Source organism: Cygnus atratus, chromosome 19 (genome assembly GCF_013377495.2).
Source record: "Cygnus atratus isolate AKBS03 ecotype Queensland, Australia chromosome 19, CAtr_DNAZoo_HiC_assembly, whole genome shotgun sequence".
Taxonomy (NCBI): Eukaryota; Metazoa; Chordata; class Aves; order Anseriformes; family Anatidae; genus Cygnus; species Cygnus atratus.
Window position 1 is genome coordinate 5,620,966 of NC_066380.1, and position 13,929 is coordinate 5,634,894.

Genomic DNA, 13,929 nt, shown 5'->3' on the forward strand with positions numbered 1-13,929 from the left:
ACCCAGCACCGGGGCAGGGCTGGGCCGGCAGGTGCTGGACGTGGGCCCCTCGCATTGCCCCATCCAGGCAGTCTCACGTTTACAGCCCAAGACCCCGGAGAGGGGCCCACAAGGACTGCTGAAGGAAGCTGCTTTCCTCACGAAAAAACTTTATTTGGAAAGAACCCATAAATAAATAAGTGCACAGGAACCTAATGGATTAAAACCACATTGAACACGGGGCTATTTCAATACATGGTTAATGCTGGGGGGTCCTGCACCCTCCCTGCTCCATCCCCAGCCCGGTGGCTGCACCCTGCACCCCTGCAGGACCCTTGCTGGTCACTGTCACCCCCTGCCCCCCCCAGTCCCGTTATCTCATAGCTGATCACAGCCAAGGCCACCTGGAGCTGTGTTTGTTCCAGAACCATCAGCGTTGCAACAAAACCCGGTGTTTGCTGCAGGCTGGCGGGACACCTCGTCCCCCTGGGACTTGTCCCCCTCCCAGGGCTCTGCTGAGTCAGGGACTGACCCCGGTAAAGGCAATGCAGGTGAGGGCTGCCGGGGGGCAGGGGACAGTGAGGGCTCCTCCACCAGGAGGGGATTTCAAGCAGGGAACAGGACGGTGTGAGCTCAGCTCTCCCTGAGCTGTGTCCCCACCGGTGCGATGCCGAGGGACAGGAGGAGGCATAACCCCGGGAGGCTGGCACCAGAATTGCCCTCCCCAGCTGCATCAGTAGGGGTAGGGCGAGATGGAGATGATGACGAGGAAGATGCTGCGCGTTTGCCGCGCTCCTGGGGTCAGCGCCTGCACCCGGAGGCGATGGGTGCCGGGCGCGTGCAGCGGGCGCATCGTGGCGACGACGCCTCGGCCCCCCTCGGCACGCAGGGCGAAGGGGCTGCTCCCATCCTGCTCCAGCAGCGTGAAGAGGGTGTGGGCACCGAGGGCACTGCCCGGGGCCAGGCGCAGCACGTCGCGGCCAGTGGGGACGCCGAGGGGCAGTGGGAGCAGCACATAGCGCAGCGTGGCGGGGCCGGCCGTGCCGCAGTCCGGGGCGCAGTGGCTGAAGCACACCCTGCACCCCAGGGACACAACAGGACATCAAGGAGCAGCTGGGGTGCCCAGAACACAGTGCCACCAGAAGTGGCATGGGACGGACACCCCCAGCCCCGCAGGATGGCTCACCCAGGGCTGGAGCCTCGCCAGTAGCCGTCGGGGCACGGGGCGTCCTCGCAGCGGGCTCCTCCGCGCGTGTTGAAGCACAGCTGGCCAGAGGCGCACCGCACCGTGCCCTCCCTACACTCGTCCACATCTACAGGCAGAGCAGGGATGGGTAGAGGGGAAGGAGAAAAACCCTGGGTTCCTCGCAGCCCCAAGGGCATGACAGCCAGGTCACCATAGGGACTGGGGTTGCTGACCCCAAGGAGTGAAGGCTTCACTGACCGTGACAGGTCTTCCCATCAGGCAGCAACCGGTAGCCAGGTGGGCACACGCAGCGGTAGCTGCCCTCGCTGTTCCTGCACTCGTGCTGGCACTGGTTCGGCACCCGGCACTCGTTGAGGTCTGGGGATGAGAGGGGTGAAACCAAGCAGGGAAACACCAGTGCCCCTCGACCCATTGCTGGGGAGTTCCCACCTCCCCTTCCCTGGACAGCCAAGTCTGGCGAGACCCTGACACCGTGGGCAAGGGTGCAAAGGAACTGGGAGATGTGGCAGTAGTGGGCAAATGCAGATTTTTAGGCAGACTTTTGGGCACACAGTGGCCTCCAAACTCCCTGCAGAGGCCCCATGCCCGCTCACCGGTGCAGGTGCCGTTCCTCCTGACAAACCCAGAGGGGCAGGGACCCCGGGCATCCGGCCCCGCAGCCTTCGCCACTCGGCTGAGGGTGAGCCGCGGGTATGAGCGGCCCCGCAGGCGGCTGCTTGGCCCCAGCCAGCGCAGGAGAGGGTCCCAGGGAGTGCTGCTTGCGATCCCCCCTCCTGTCCCTGCTGCACCGCATTTGCCCTCTGGCAGCAGGGCCGTGCCGGGGGGGCACAGGCACTCGTAGGAACCCCGCAGGTTGCGACACTCGAAGGCGCACGGTGGAGGAAACCGCAAGCACTCGTTAATGTCTGATGGAGGAAAGAGCCAGGGAGTTGCAGGCGGATGGTGAAACTGAAGCCGGAGCTTGGAGGGGGACAGGGACGTATCCTGTGGGAGCTGGGCTCGTACCCAGGCAGGGCCAGGCAGCGCCCAGGGAGCGGTACCCGCGGGGGCACACGCAGCGATGCGTCCCCATGGTGTTCTCGCAGATCTGGTTGTAGCGGCAGGCGTGGGAGCCCTCGGCACATTCGTTGATGTCTGGGGACATGAGGGGGACAGGGAGGTGGCACCTGGGGCTGCTCCATGGGCAGAGGCCCCTCACCACCCTCCCGCTCCATGGAGACCCTCCAGCCCCAAACCACCGCACAGCCCCCACCCCAGTGAAGGGTCCGTACCAAGGCAGTGCAGCTGCTGAGGGTCCAGGACAAATCCGGGTGGGCACCGGTCTCCTGGGAAGCAAGCAGAGGTGGCTGAGAAGGGACACGTCACTGCAGGGAAGTGTCTCTTGTGCCCTCCCAGCCACCCAGGACCAGTGAGGGATCCCAGCACCTTCCTCTCCATTCTTATCCCCCTCGTTACCTGCATCGAGGGAGGTGCTGAGCTGGAAGCTGAGCTCCTCCGAGTCTGGGTCAAAGGAGGCTTGGACCTCCCTGGCCTGGATGTGCTGCACCCGCTGCGGCTGCGGGCCAGGAGTGGGCTCGTACTCGATGGTGTGGTTGCAACGAGCACGGGCGAGGCGCCCGTCCTGGAGGAAGCTCTGCACCGAGCCCCCGCTGAACCTCCCTTCCCCTGTCTGCACGTAGCGCTCGCTGAAGTCCTGCGGAGGGAGCAGGACGGGGGCGATCAGGTCCCGGACCCCACAGGCACCCAGCACAGGAGCCACGCTCCAGTGGGGAGGGTGGGAAGCACCAGCACCTGCAGCAGCAGCGTGGCCTCGCCGATGCTCTCGGGCACAGAGCCGCTGACCACACTGTCCAGCAGCAGGGTGCCGCTGGCATCCGCACCCCGGGCAAGGTGGGTGATGTGCAGGAGATCACCTGCAGGGATGGCAGTGCTGAGAGGTGGCCCACGGCACCCCAAAACCAGCTCCTCTGCCCACCGGGCAGCACCGAGCCCAGGACAGCAGCGGGCTCAGCCCCCCGTGCCCATGAGGATGGTGCATGGGGGACAGGGATGCTAAAGCCAGGCAGGAGTGGGCACTGCCCCTGTCCCTCCTCACACGGGGAGGTGACACCAGAGGAGCCACGTGCAGAGCATCCCTCACCTGTACCGAACTCCACCTGCGACTTGTGCCTGAAGACGCCCCAGGTGAGCAGGATCCCACTGGGGACTTCGCCGCCGGCGTGCGTGAAGGACCAGTAAACGGGGGCCATGAGGGTGACCAGCACCCGCATCAGTGGCCCTGGCGTGGGGAAGAAGGTGTCACCACAAAGCCAGCACCCTCCTCAGGGGGCACCCAGCCTGATCCCCCCAGCACCCCGTGGGCGGCAGCACAGAAGTAGGGTGTTGCTTTCAGGATGCTCCTTGCTGTATATTTCTGCTTGGCTTTCTCCCTCTTTCCCCCAAGATTTTCACCCGACACGGGTCACTCATTCTCCCAGGGGCGAGAGAAGGGTGATGTGCCACCACGTACCGACGTGCCGTGGGACGCCGCTGATGCTGGTGCGGATGGCGGTGGTGCCGGAGCGCGGCTCGTCCAGCACGCTGGCATTGAGGGTGGCAACACCAAACTCATGGGTGTTGATCATGCCGATCAGGCTGCCCCGCATGCGGCGTGGCTCCCCTGGGGACAAAACACAGCACTGGGGCTGCTCGCCCATGGGAAAGCCACCAGAGCAAGGCCAGTAACATCCCCACCTGGATGCACAGACAGTCCCCAAAGGCACAGTGCCGTGTATCAACAGGGGATGCTGTGAGCGTGGCCCCACACCTTGCACCCACCAACATGCACCAACACCTGTCCCCAGCATATCCCAAGCCCCTTCTCTGCACCCATACACATTCCTGGCCCTGGTCCCAAGTTTTTATTTGCTTTTCCAGCACGCCTGGCAGCAAAACGCCAGCAGCTGCGCAGAGGGCACACAGCGCTTCCGCCGCACCACCGCTCAGCCTAGCAATCTGCTCCCCGAGAGAGGATGTGCCTGGGCATTTAGCAGGACCCCTGGGACACAGGAATTTAATCACTGGCAGCAAATTCAGGAAGCCCGGGGAGAGCCAAAGGGCTCACAGGGGCCACAGGCTCACTCGCACGCACGCAGCAGCTGCTTCAGGAAGTCTTTGGCTTGGCTCAACCCTTTAACTCGGAAAGATGAGTGATGAAAGAGATGAGAGAGAGAAAAACTGGGTGCAAACCAAGGGATTTAAAGTAAGAAAGGAGAAGCAATATTCTCCCAAGATACCATGAGGCCAGAAGCCCCCAGCTACAGGCAGACACCCACCTTGCACCACGAGGGAGGTGCGGGCAGCAGCGGAGCCCAGGGCATTGCGAGCGATGCAGGTATAGGTGCCCGTGTCCCGGGGGATGGCAGCAGGCAGCAGCAGCGTGGCGTTGGGCAGGATGCGGCCACGGGGCCCCTCCGGCAGTGCTTCCCCATCCCGCTGCCACTCCACGGACGGGGTGGGCTCCCCCGACACCGCGCAGTGCAGCAGCACCCGCTGCCCGGCACGCACTGACAGCGCCCGTGGTGTTACCGCCACCGCGGGGGCACCTGGGCAGGGAAGGGGACCCGGGAAGTGTCACCTTCCCCTGGGCTTGTGCAAGCGTTGGGGTCCTTTAGCCACTCAGGTGGGGCCAAGGGCAGGACCGCCTGGGGGAAGCACTCACATGAAGGCGCGTTTTCAGCCTCTTTTCCCCGCAGCCAATGTCCAACACATTGAACTTTATCTTCTTGTCCTCTCCCCATTCCCCCCCAAGTCTGACCCTCTCCCTCTGCCCCAAACCACCCACACAAACCGGCTGTCCCACATGGCAAAATGCAGGCGCGGGGTCTAAAACACCCTCTTTCCCCCAAAATGAGGGTGTGAAGGGGCAGGACTCACTCTGCAGGGCCAGGGTGACCACCTTCGCTGCCGTGCCTGCCTCATTCTCCGCCACGCACCGGTAATGCCCCGCATCGGCACTCTGGTGTCACAACAGCGTTAGCACAGCTGTGAACCCACAACGGGGTGGCAAAGGCACTTCTGAGATGCTCAGCTTTGCCACAAATCTCCCAAAACATGCTGCCCACCTGCCTCCCTCCCCAAAACCCCCACTCACCCCCAGGCTGCGGATGGCCAACGAGCCATTCTGCAGCTGCCGCAGCCGCCGGCTGCCCACCACCGGCACCCCATCCTTGCTCCAGCGGATGAAGGGCGCAGGGTGACCCCGAACATCACAGTCAAGGACAGCATCACCCCCGGGGGGCTCGACTCGGTAGGTGCTGGGGGCCCCCCGCACGATGGGTGCCTCTGGGGAAGGGAGAGGGGTGGGAGGGGACCAGGGGTGGCTGGGTGCGCTGGGCCCCGACCACCCCAAGGGCACCTACCTGTCACGGAGACCAAGCTGGTGGCCCTGATGGTGCCGGCGCTGTTCTCAGCACGGCACACGTAGGTGCCGCTGTCGGCGTGGGTGGCTGCCGCCCGCCGCAGGGTGCTCCGACCACGCTGCCCTGATACGCCCTCTGCAGCACACGACCCCCCAAAAAAGCCCACATGGGGGTTATAACCCGTGTCACCAATCACCCTGGGACTCCAAAATTTGAAAAAGCCAGGAGGGAGGCAGGGCTGCGTCCTCTCCCCAGCCCAGCACCCTCCACCCAGCTGCCCACGCACCGGTGAGGGGCTGCCCGTCGGCCATCCAGGAGATGCGGGGCTCGGGGCTGCCCGTGGCCTCGCACACCAGCTCCAGCTGCTCACCCTGGCTCAGGACCACGTCCCCCGGCTGGCGGGTGAAGGTGGGCAAGGCGTGCACCCTGAGGGAGAGCCGGCGGACAGCCTTCCCTGCCGAGTTCACCGCTGTGCAGGAGTAGCTGCCGGCATCACCTTCCTGCGCACAGAAAGGGCACGGTGCCCGTCACAGGGTGCAGCTCCACCCTGACACCCATTTTTTGGTAAACTCAGCTGCTTGAGGGGCCTGTGCTCACCTGGACGTGGCGGAGCAGCAGCTCCCCAGATGGCAGGATGGTGACGGTCCCACCGCGGTCCTGCACCGGGGCTCCCTCCCGGCTCCAGGACACGCGGGGCTCAGGGATGCCACGGGCAGCACAGGGCAGCAGTGCGTCCTGCCCCTCCAGCACTGCCAGCTCCACGGGGCTGGCCACGATGGTTGGGGGCACTGGGTGGGACAGGCTTTATCACATTCACACAAACAACCCACTGGGGTCCAGGGATACTGCAAAACTACCCTCAGAGCTGTCTACAGCCTCTGCGGGGGCTGCTGTGGGGGTGCCCACATCCTGGCTCCAGCACCCCAACCCTCCAGCTTGTCCTCAGCTACAGCCTTACCTTGCACAATCAGCCTGGTCCTCCCCATGGCAGTGCCCGAGGGGTTGCGAGCCACGCACAGGTAGCTGCCAGCGTCTGCCACGGAGGCTCGGAGGAGGTGCAGCTGCCCGCTGGGGAGCACCTTCAGCCCAGGCCCTGTGGGGACAGGCAGGAATGAAGGAGAGGAGACGAGAGAGCAGCTGTACCAGAGCTCAGGTGGAGCACAGGGACTGCTCTGCCTGCAGACTGCCCCTTTCTGAGAAAGCCCCAGGGAATGGCTCCAGCAGCCACCGGACACACTGGGGAGCCCCAAGGCTGGCTGGACACCTTGCCCCTGTAGGTCTCCTCAAGTACACCATACACAGAAGCCACTCAGCGATGCTGGCAGCTCTGCCACCCAAATCCACCCCTGTACAGGGGCTGGTAGGCAGCACAGGCTCCTGCTCACCTCGAGTGATGCTGGCACCGTCCTTCTGCCAAGTGACCTCCGGCCGGGGGATCCCGCTGGCCTCGCAGGACAGCACCGCGCTGGTGTTGACCATCACCATCACCATGCCGGGCAGGGGCTTCAAGGTGGGGGGCTCTGCAAGCGACAGAGAAATGTTTCCACCAGCATTCCCCCAACAATGTGCAGGAAGCAGGATCCCCTGAGCCACACATACCGTGCACCACGAGCCGGAGATGTTTTCGGGCAGTGCCTGCGGTGTTCCTCGCCGTGCAGGTGTAGTGACCGGTGTGTGCAGGCAGTGCCAGCCTGATCTCCAGGGCTCCTAGAAGGCAAAGAGGGGGCAGCAGGTGGGCTGCAGGGACTGCCCCCCGGTGCTCTGCCCCGAGCCCCTACCTGTGTGCAGGACGCGGTAGCCGCCCCCTCGGCTGCCCAGCTGAGCCCCATCCTTGCTCCACGACACCGTTGGTGGGGGCACACCGGAGGCATAGCAGGTGAGGACCACAGGGGACAGCCGGGTGACAGCCACATCTGTGAGGTCATCGGCAATGGTGGGGGGCACTGGAGGGGGAAGAGAGGGAGGTGAGCAGGATGCACAGCCCGTGCCGGAGGAACTGGATCTGACGCACATGGATGCAGATATTTCTGTTGCCCCTGTTCCCAGTCCCCTAGAAGGGACTCAAGTGCAGGGGGGGCTGAAGCACAGCTACATCACATCTAAGGGGGAGGGGGGGGGGGGAAGAGACCCCAGTAAGGCAGCTCCCTGCAGTACTTGCAGCCCCCCAGAGCTCACCGTGGACAGACACAAGGAACACCTTGCGCGCCTCTCCGGCGGCATTGGTGGCGATGCACTCGAACCACCCCTCGTCCCGGGGGCTGGGGCTGGTGATGAGCAGCGAGCCCGAGGTCTGCACCCTGCATGGGCACAGCACACGTTGGGGACAGCCCCTGCACCATGGGGGGCAACAAGAGGGGGAAAACCCAACCCAGGGGCAAGGTGGGTACCTGTATGCACCGGGCAGGAGGTGTGGGTTCAGAGGGCGGCCGTCCTTCTCCCACCGGACCCGGGGTGCAGGGGAGCCCGATACGTCACAGGCAAGTGAAGCCGGCTGCTGGGCCAGCAGGGTGAGGCTGGGGGGGCCAGGGGCGATGGCAGGAGGAACTGCAGGAAGGCAAATGGGGAGCTGGGAGCTGCCCGGAGGGGGTGAGCAGCAGTGCAGCGTAGTACCAATGAGAGCTGCCCAGCAATAGCGGGTGGCAGCGGGGGCACAGGAGGGATCCAGCTCACTTTCCTGCTTACCCAGGACACGGAGGTCCAGGCCTCGCCGGTCAGAGCCAGCAGGGCTGGAGGCCACGCAGAGGTAGTAGCCGGAATCCTGCACCCGAACAGGGTCGATTTGCAGGGAGCCATCGGGCAGGAGCTGCAGCCTGGGGAGGGAGAGCAGGTGAGCCCCGCGAGGGCTCTGCATGGCCAGCAATACGTGGGGACACGCAGCCGGGAGGGTGACGAGCACCCTGCAGCCAGATGTGGCATGTCCCCTGAGCAGGCATGAGGACAGGGTACAGCGCCCTGCACCAGGGGACAGCACTGTCCCTGCTGCAGACGTGCTGGGCACCCACTGGCACGGAGAGCAGCACAACCTGAGCGCCAGCTCTGGGTGCCACCAAGCTGCAAAGCCTCGTACCTGCTGCTCCCACGAAGGGACAGGAGCTGGCCATCCTTCCGCCACGTCACCCGGGGCACGGGCCACCCTGCTGCCTGGCACGGCAGTGTGGCTGAACCGTTCATGGGCACATTCATCTCCTCAGGGCCCAGCTGGATGTGTGGGGCCACTGTGGCAGTGCCCACAGGGAATGGAGAAAACGAACAACAGAGCTCAGAGAAGGAGAAATCAAACCCAAACCACGCCTCCTTTCCCATCACCCTATCCATAGGAGACCCCAAAATATTGGGCAGAGTGTGGGGATGGAGAAGTCAGACCCAACCTGTGCCTCCTTTCCCATCACCCCGTCCATAGGAGACCCCGAAATATTGCACATCCCCGAGCTATCAGGGATGGAGAACGCGCTCTCCCCCAGCCAAGCCCCGCAACAGGGTGCTGCTCACCATGAATTTCCACCTGGAAGCTCTGCCTGCTGTCCCCCAGCACCATGCCAGCCCTGCAGACATACTCCCCGCCATCTGCTGCCCCCACGTCCTGGATCCTCAGGAACCGGCCCTCATCCAGGGTCTGTCTGCGGGCATCCCCCTAACGCCCCCGGGCAGCCCCGGTCAGCGGCTGTGCCCTCAGGGAATGAGACGGGGCTGAGAGGGGGACCCCGGCCCCACAGCCCCCTGGCACACGTACCTGCAGCGGGGAGCCCTCCCGGTGCCACTCGATGTGGGGGGGCGGCACAGCGTCCACAGGGCACTCCAGGGTGAGCTGCCCCCCCCGCACGGCGGTGATGCTGAGGGTCTCTCTGGTGCCTGTGGTGCTGAGAGGGGCTGTGGGATGGGTGACAGTGGGTCAGGGGTGTCAGGTGGGTTGGGCCTGTCCCCATCCATCCCCACTTAGCCATGAATAACCCCACCCCCACCCCCCGATCTGTGGGGTTGCCATGCTCTGCTCCAGACCCCCCCCTCCGGATGTTTACAGCCCCCCTTCTGTCCCCTGATGGGTCGGTGGGCTGCACCAGCTCTCTGGACCCCAAAGCCCTGAGCACCCTGACCCTCACCCCATGCACCCTCCCCACGGGGGCCACGCTACCTCGGGCACTGACGTGGAAGCTCCTGCTGTCCTCCCCGGCGGGGCTAGCGGCCAGGCAGGTGTACAAGCCGGAGTCGGCCACCTATGCAAAGCCAGAAGATGGAAAAAGTGAGGCAAAAACAAGACAGAAAGAGAACGCAGGTGGGGAAAGGGAAGAGGAGCCCCCACCTCCATGCTGCTGATACGGAGCGTGCTCTCGTTCCCCGCCGAGAGCCAGGGCCCTGCCAGCAGCTGCCCGTCCTTCTCCCAGGTGACGGCAGGCACAGGGATACCCACCACCACGCAGGTCAGCTCCAGTGGGGTGCCCACGGCCACAGACATCTCGGTGGGGTGGGATGCATCCTCAATTTGGGGGGGCTCTGCAAGGCGCAGGGGGGCCAGGAGGGCTCATCCCTCAGCTGCTCCCCAGGGTCAGCTCCCCCAGCCCAGGGAAGACACGCACCCATCACCAGGAGGCTGAAGGCTTTGCTGGCTTCCCCAGCCTCATTTGAGGCCACACAGACGTACACCCCCACATCAGCCGGCCCCACAGCCCCCAGGCTCAGCCGTGGGCCGTCGGCCACCTGCTTGCTCGGCAGCGCCGGGGTCTTGCTGAGCTTCAGCCAGGTCACTGCTGGTGTTGGGGACCCGCTGGCTTCACAGGTGAGGGTGACATCGGAGCCCTTGGCCACCACCTGCTCCTCACTGCTCTCCGGGCTCTCCAGGACAGGGGGTGCTGGGGACAGAGCCATCTCCTTAGTGGGGCAGCGGGAGCAAAGCTCCCAGGGGTCCCAGGCACTAGGGAAGGTTTGGGCAAATGCCCAGGGTCCTGCGAGCACCCGGAGGTGGCTCAGCCTCCTGCAGGGGTTTGCCCAGCACTAGGTGCTCTGGGTCTGCTTTCAGGCTAGTCCCTCCCTGCGCCATCCTTCCCGAGCCCACCCAAGGGCCAATTCAGCTTGCAAGTGAGGAAGCAAAGCACAACACGTGCTCTGCAAGCAAAATTGGCCTCCACTCTGCTCCACCTCAAATCCCCGGCTCCTCCATACCCAGTATCTGCAGGACGAAGCTGCGATCGGCCACCCCTGCCTGGCTGGAGACAACGCAGGTGTAGAGCCCAGCGTCAGAGACCTGTGTGCGGGAGATCCTACCCCGGGCAGCAGGGCACAAGGAGAAGGAGGAGATGTCAGTGCCAGGCCCCCCAGAGAATGGTGCTCCCAACATCTCCACCTGACACGTCTGCCATGCAGACCCAGGTGCTGCCCCCAAAACCTGCAGCCAAGCATCCCCCCAGCATCTCTCTTACCGGAGGACGTGCCCGGCCGAGAGCAGCGTGACACGTGGGGACAGGCGCAGGGGCAGCCCATCCTTCAGCCAGCTCACGCGCAGGGGAGGGGACCCCCGTGCCCGGCACCGCAGGGTGACCGCCGTGGACAGGACGCCCCGGACCACATCAGAGCCATCGGCACCTCCCTCAATGATGGGGGGCACTGGGTGAGGGGACAAGAGGGACAGATGAGGCTGCTGGGGACAGGTGGCCATGCCCGGTGCCCCCAGCCACACTCACCCAGCACGCTCAGCAAGTGCAGCCGCGCATCCTCGCCCGCGCCGTTGCGTGCCAGGCAGGTATAGGCACCCGAGTCGGCAGCGTGCAGCGCCTCGAGGAGCAGAGCGCTGCCGTCCGGTGACGTCCTGCACGGGACAGCACCGCAGTCACCTGAGCATCCCCAAGGCACCCACGGGGCAGAGATGCCCTGTGCCTGGTTGCACCCCAGGCTGCAGGATTTGGGGTGTGCTGCAAGGCCAGCAATGGCCCCCCATTGACTCACCGGACACGTGATGGGGGCTGCAGCTGCAGGGGCTGCCCGTCCTTCAGCCAGGAGATTTGGGGGGGTGGCTGCCCCTCTGCCCGGCACTCCAGCCTCACCCCATCGCCCTCCGGCACGCTGTGCTCACTGGGGACCCCTGCACCAAGGATGCGGGGTGCCACTGTGCGAGAAAGAGGAGAGGCTGAGGAGGACAAGAAAAAGAGTAGGAGGAAGGCTCCCCATGGGGGGAGAGCCCAGGGCCCCCCACCACCCCATGAAGCCTCACCTCGCACCAGCACCAAGAAGTCCTTGCGCATCTCAGTGCCCCGGTCCTGTGCCAGGCAGGTGTACTGGCCCTGGTGGGAGGGCTGCAAGGTGCTGATCTGCAGCTGCCCTCCCCTGGGCACCAGGTCTCGCTCCGGGCTGCTTGCTGCCAGGAGATGGGGCAAAGGGGTTTGTGGTCGTGCTCCTCTGCAGAGCCCTCCCCAAGCACCCTGTCGTGCTCTGCCCCCCCCAGTTCCCACCCCTGGGACGCCAGTTGGTTAAAGGAGAGGTGGGGGCTCTGCAGAGCAGGGTGCACTGCTGCAGGTTTGCAGGAGGAAAGAGACATGGGTTTGGGGGCAAACCCCAGTCCTGGTGGCACCTGAACGGCTGGTACCCAGAGAGCTCAGCACTACACCCCTGCATCGCATCCCATGCCCAAGACCCACTGCTGCCTCCTCAGCAATGAATGCTAAGCCTCCTAAAAACTTGCAGGAAAAATACTAGTGCATTCACGCTCTGCCTCCTCCCCTGCAGTTCTCTCACAGTGGGATTAGAAATAGGGAAACTGGGGCAGGGCTGCCTCACACGGGGCAGAAGCCCGGCACAGCATCACCTCCGTGCATACCCAGTGGCCTTCCGTCCTTCAGCCAGGTGACAGCGGGCACACCGGTGACTGCACAGGTCAGGACGAGGGGGCTGCCCATGTCAGCACTGAGTGTTTCCTGCTGCAGGTCCTCAGCACCTTGGGGCTCTGGGGAGGAGGAGCAGGGATGGGGGGAGTGAGCAGGGACTAAATCCCAAGACCCACATCCCAAGCCCTGTTTGCAGGCAGCAAGCTGCTGCATCCCTCTGCAAGCCAGAGCTCGGGAACTGCACAGAAAGGGCCCCGTTCGGACACCCGCATGGCCAGGACAGGTGGAGGGCACCCAAAAAACACAAGAGCCACAGAGGTGTTTGCCATCAGCCCCTCGGTGGGAGGCTCACCTCATCCTCTATAGGATGGCTCCAGCTGGGGGCTGCCATGGCATAGCAGAAGAGGAGGAGGAGGAGGAGGAGGAGGTGGGAGGCAGATCAGTGACCCAGAGAAGTGTCAGCAGGGATGCCTTACCCAGCACAACGAGAGCAAAGTGCTTCTCAGCTGAACCGGCCGGGTTCTCGGCCACGCACACGTAGCTGCCAGCGTCACCCACCTCTGCCACGGCCACCTGCAAGGGGGGAGCACAGCCCCACTGGGGACCCCCAGCCAGACACTACTGGGGCTCAGAGCTCAGCCAGCCCCTCCTTGGGGACTGAATAGAGCCATGTCCCCTTGGCACAGGCACCCCCTGAGCATGGGGACACCGACCTGCAGGACTGTGCCCCCCTCCAGGAGCTGGTGCCGTGGGCTGGCCGCAATGGGGACATCGTCCCGAAGCCAGGACACCACGGGCACCGGGCTACCGCTGGCTTGGCACTCGAAGCGGACGGTGCTGTTGGTGGTGGCTGTCACCTCCTCAACCCGCTCCTCCGCAGCACCACGGATGGCCGGGGCAGCTGGAAGCAGGGGGGTCAGGGGCTGCTGAGCCCCCCCAGTATCTCCCAGCCCCTCTCACTCACCCAGCACCTCCAGCTCGTAGTGCACGCGGTCCCTGCCCGCCTCGTTGGATGCCTCGCACGTGTACCTGCCCGCGTCCTCCTCCCGCACCGCCGGCAGCTGCAGCACCCGGCCCCCTGTGGCACGGGGGGGGGCAAGGTGGGGAGAGCCCCGTGGTGGGGGTCCCGTCCACTGTCCCCCTCCCACCCCGCTGTGCATGGCCCCCACGCAGCCCCGGTGATGCGTCGTGGGTCCCACGGGTGCTGCGCATGTCAGCAGGAGCAAGGGGACAGGATCCGACCCCCCCGTGCTGGGGATGCTCTGGTGGCAGGGCCGTTACCTAGCAGGATCAGCACCCCAGGGCCGGGGGCAAGGGGCTCCCCGTCCTTGTACCAGGTGAGCCGGGGGGGTGGGATGGCACTGGTGTCGCAGGAGAGTGCGGCGGGCTGGTGGAGGACAGCCTGGCGGTGCTCCGTCACCTCCCCGTCCCCGTCCTCCTCCCGGTACAGGATCTCAAAGGCTTCGCTGGTGCTCAGCTGGTGCTGGAAGAGGGGCGGCACTGCGGGGACAGGCTGCCATGAGCTGCGGGGAGG

General features: G+C 65.0%; 1 protein-coding gene across 1 annotated transcript in view; it reads right to left on the minus strand.

The window, feature by feature from the left end:
* Positions 1-712: 712 nt before the first annotated feature.
* HMCN2 (hemicentin 2) overlaps positions 713-13,929 on the minus strand; it is a 41,546-nt gene continuing 28,329 nt past the window's right edge. Inside the window, exons 55-93 of the mRNA XM_050714653.1 lie at positions 13,677-13,895; positions 13,360-13,473; positions 13,109-13,296; positions 12,872-12,968; positions 12,389-12,514; positions 11,786-11,929; positions 11,521-11,680; positions 11,259-11,383; positions 10,998-11,181; positions 10,741-10,838; positions 10,158-10,430; positions 9,884-10,074; positions 9,716-9,797; positions 9,317-9,453; positions 9,076-9,217; positions 8,647-8,801; positions 8,269-8,389; positions 7,974-8,130; positions 7,762-7,883; positions 7,365-7,529; positions 7,186-7,293; positions 6,972-7,106; positions 6,545-6,679; positions 6,184-6,314; positions 5,873-6,086; positions 5,587-5,721; positions 5,319-5,509; positions 5,102-5,183; positions 4,501-4,770; positions 3,696-3,845; positions 3,327-3,464; positions 2,978-3,099; positions 2,642-2,879; positions 2,458-2,511; positions 2,192-2,320; positions 1,780-2,091; positions 1,424-1,543; positions 1,166-1,292; positions 713-1,055 (exon numbers count right to left, since the gene is read on the minus strand). Coding sequence (XP_050570610.1) covers positions 713-1,055; positions 1,166-1,292; positions 1,424-1,543; positions 1,780-2,091; positions 2,192-2,320; positions 2,458-2,511; positions 2,642-2,879; positions 2,978-3,099; positions 3,327-3,464; positions 3,696-3,845; positions 4,501-4,770; positions 5,102-5,183; positions 5,319-5,509; positions 5,587-5,721; positions 5,873-6,086; positions 6,184-6,314; positions 6,545-6,679; positions 6,972-7,106; positions 7,186-7,293; positions 7,365-7,529; positions 7,762-7,883; positions 7,974-8,130; positions 8,269-8,389; positions 8,647-8,801; positions 9,076-9,217; positions 9,317-9,453; positions 9,716-9,797; positions 9,884-10,074; positions 10,158-10,430; positions 10,741-10,838; positions 10,998-11,181; positions 11,259-11,383; positions 11,521-11,680; positions 11,786-11,929; positions 12,389-12,514; positions 12,872-12,968; positions 13,109-13,296; positions 13,360-13,473; positions 13,677-13,895 — 6,134 coding nt within the window. The remainder of the gene's footprint in view (positions 1,056-1,165; positions 1,293-1,423; positions 1,544-1,779; positions 2,092-2,191; positions 2,321-2,457; positions 2,512-2,641; positions 2,880-2,977; positions 3,100-3,326; positions 3,465-3,695; positions 3,846-4,500; positions 4,771-5,101; positions 5,184-5,318; positions 5,510-5,586; positions 5,722-5,872; positions 6,087-6,183; positions 6,315-6,544; positions 6,680-6,971; positions 7,107-7,185; positions 7,294-7,364; positions 7,530-7,761; positions 7,884-7,973; positions 8,131-8,268; positions 8,390-8,646; positions 8,802-9,075; positions 9,218-9,316; positions 9,454-9,715; positions 9,798-9,883; positions 10,075-10,157; positions 10,431-10,740; positions 10,839-10,997; positions 11,182-11,258; positions 11,384-11,520; positions 11,681-11,785; positions 11,930-12,388; positions 12,515-12,871; positions 12,969-13,108; positions 13,297-13,359; positions 13,474-13,676; positions 13,896-13,929) is intronic.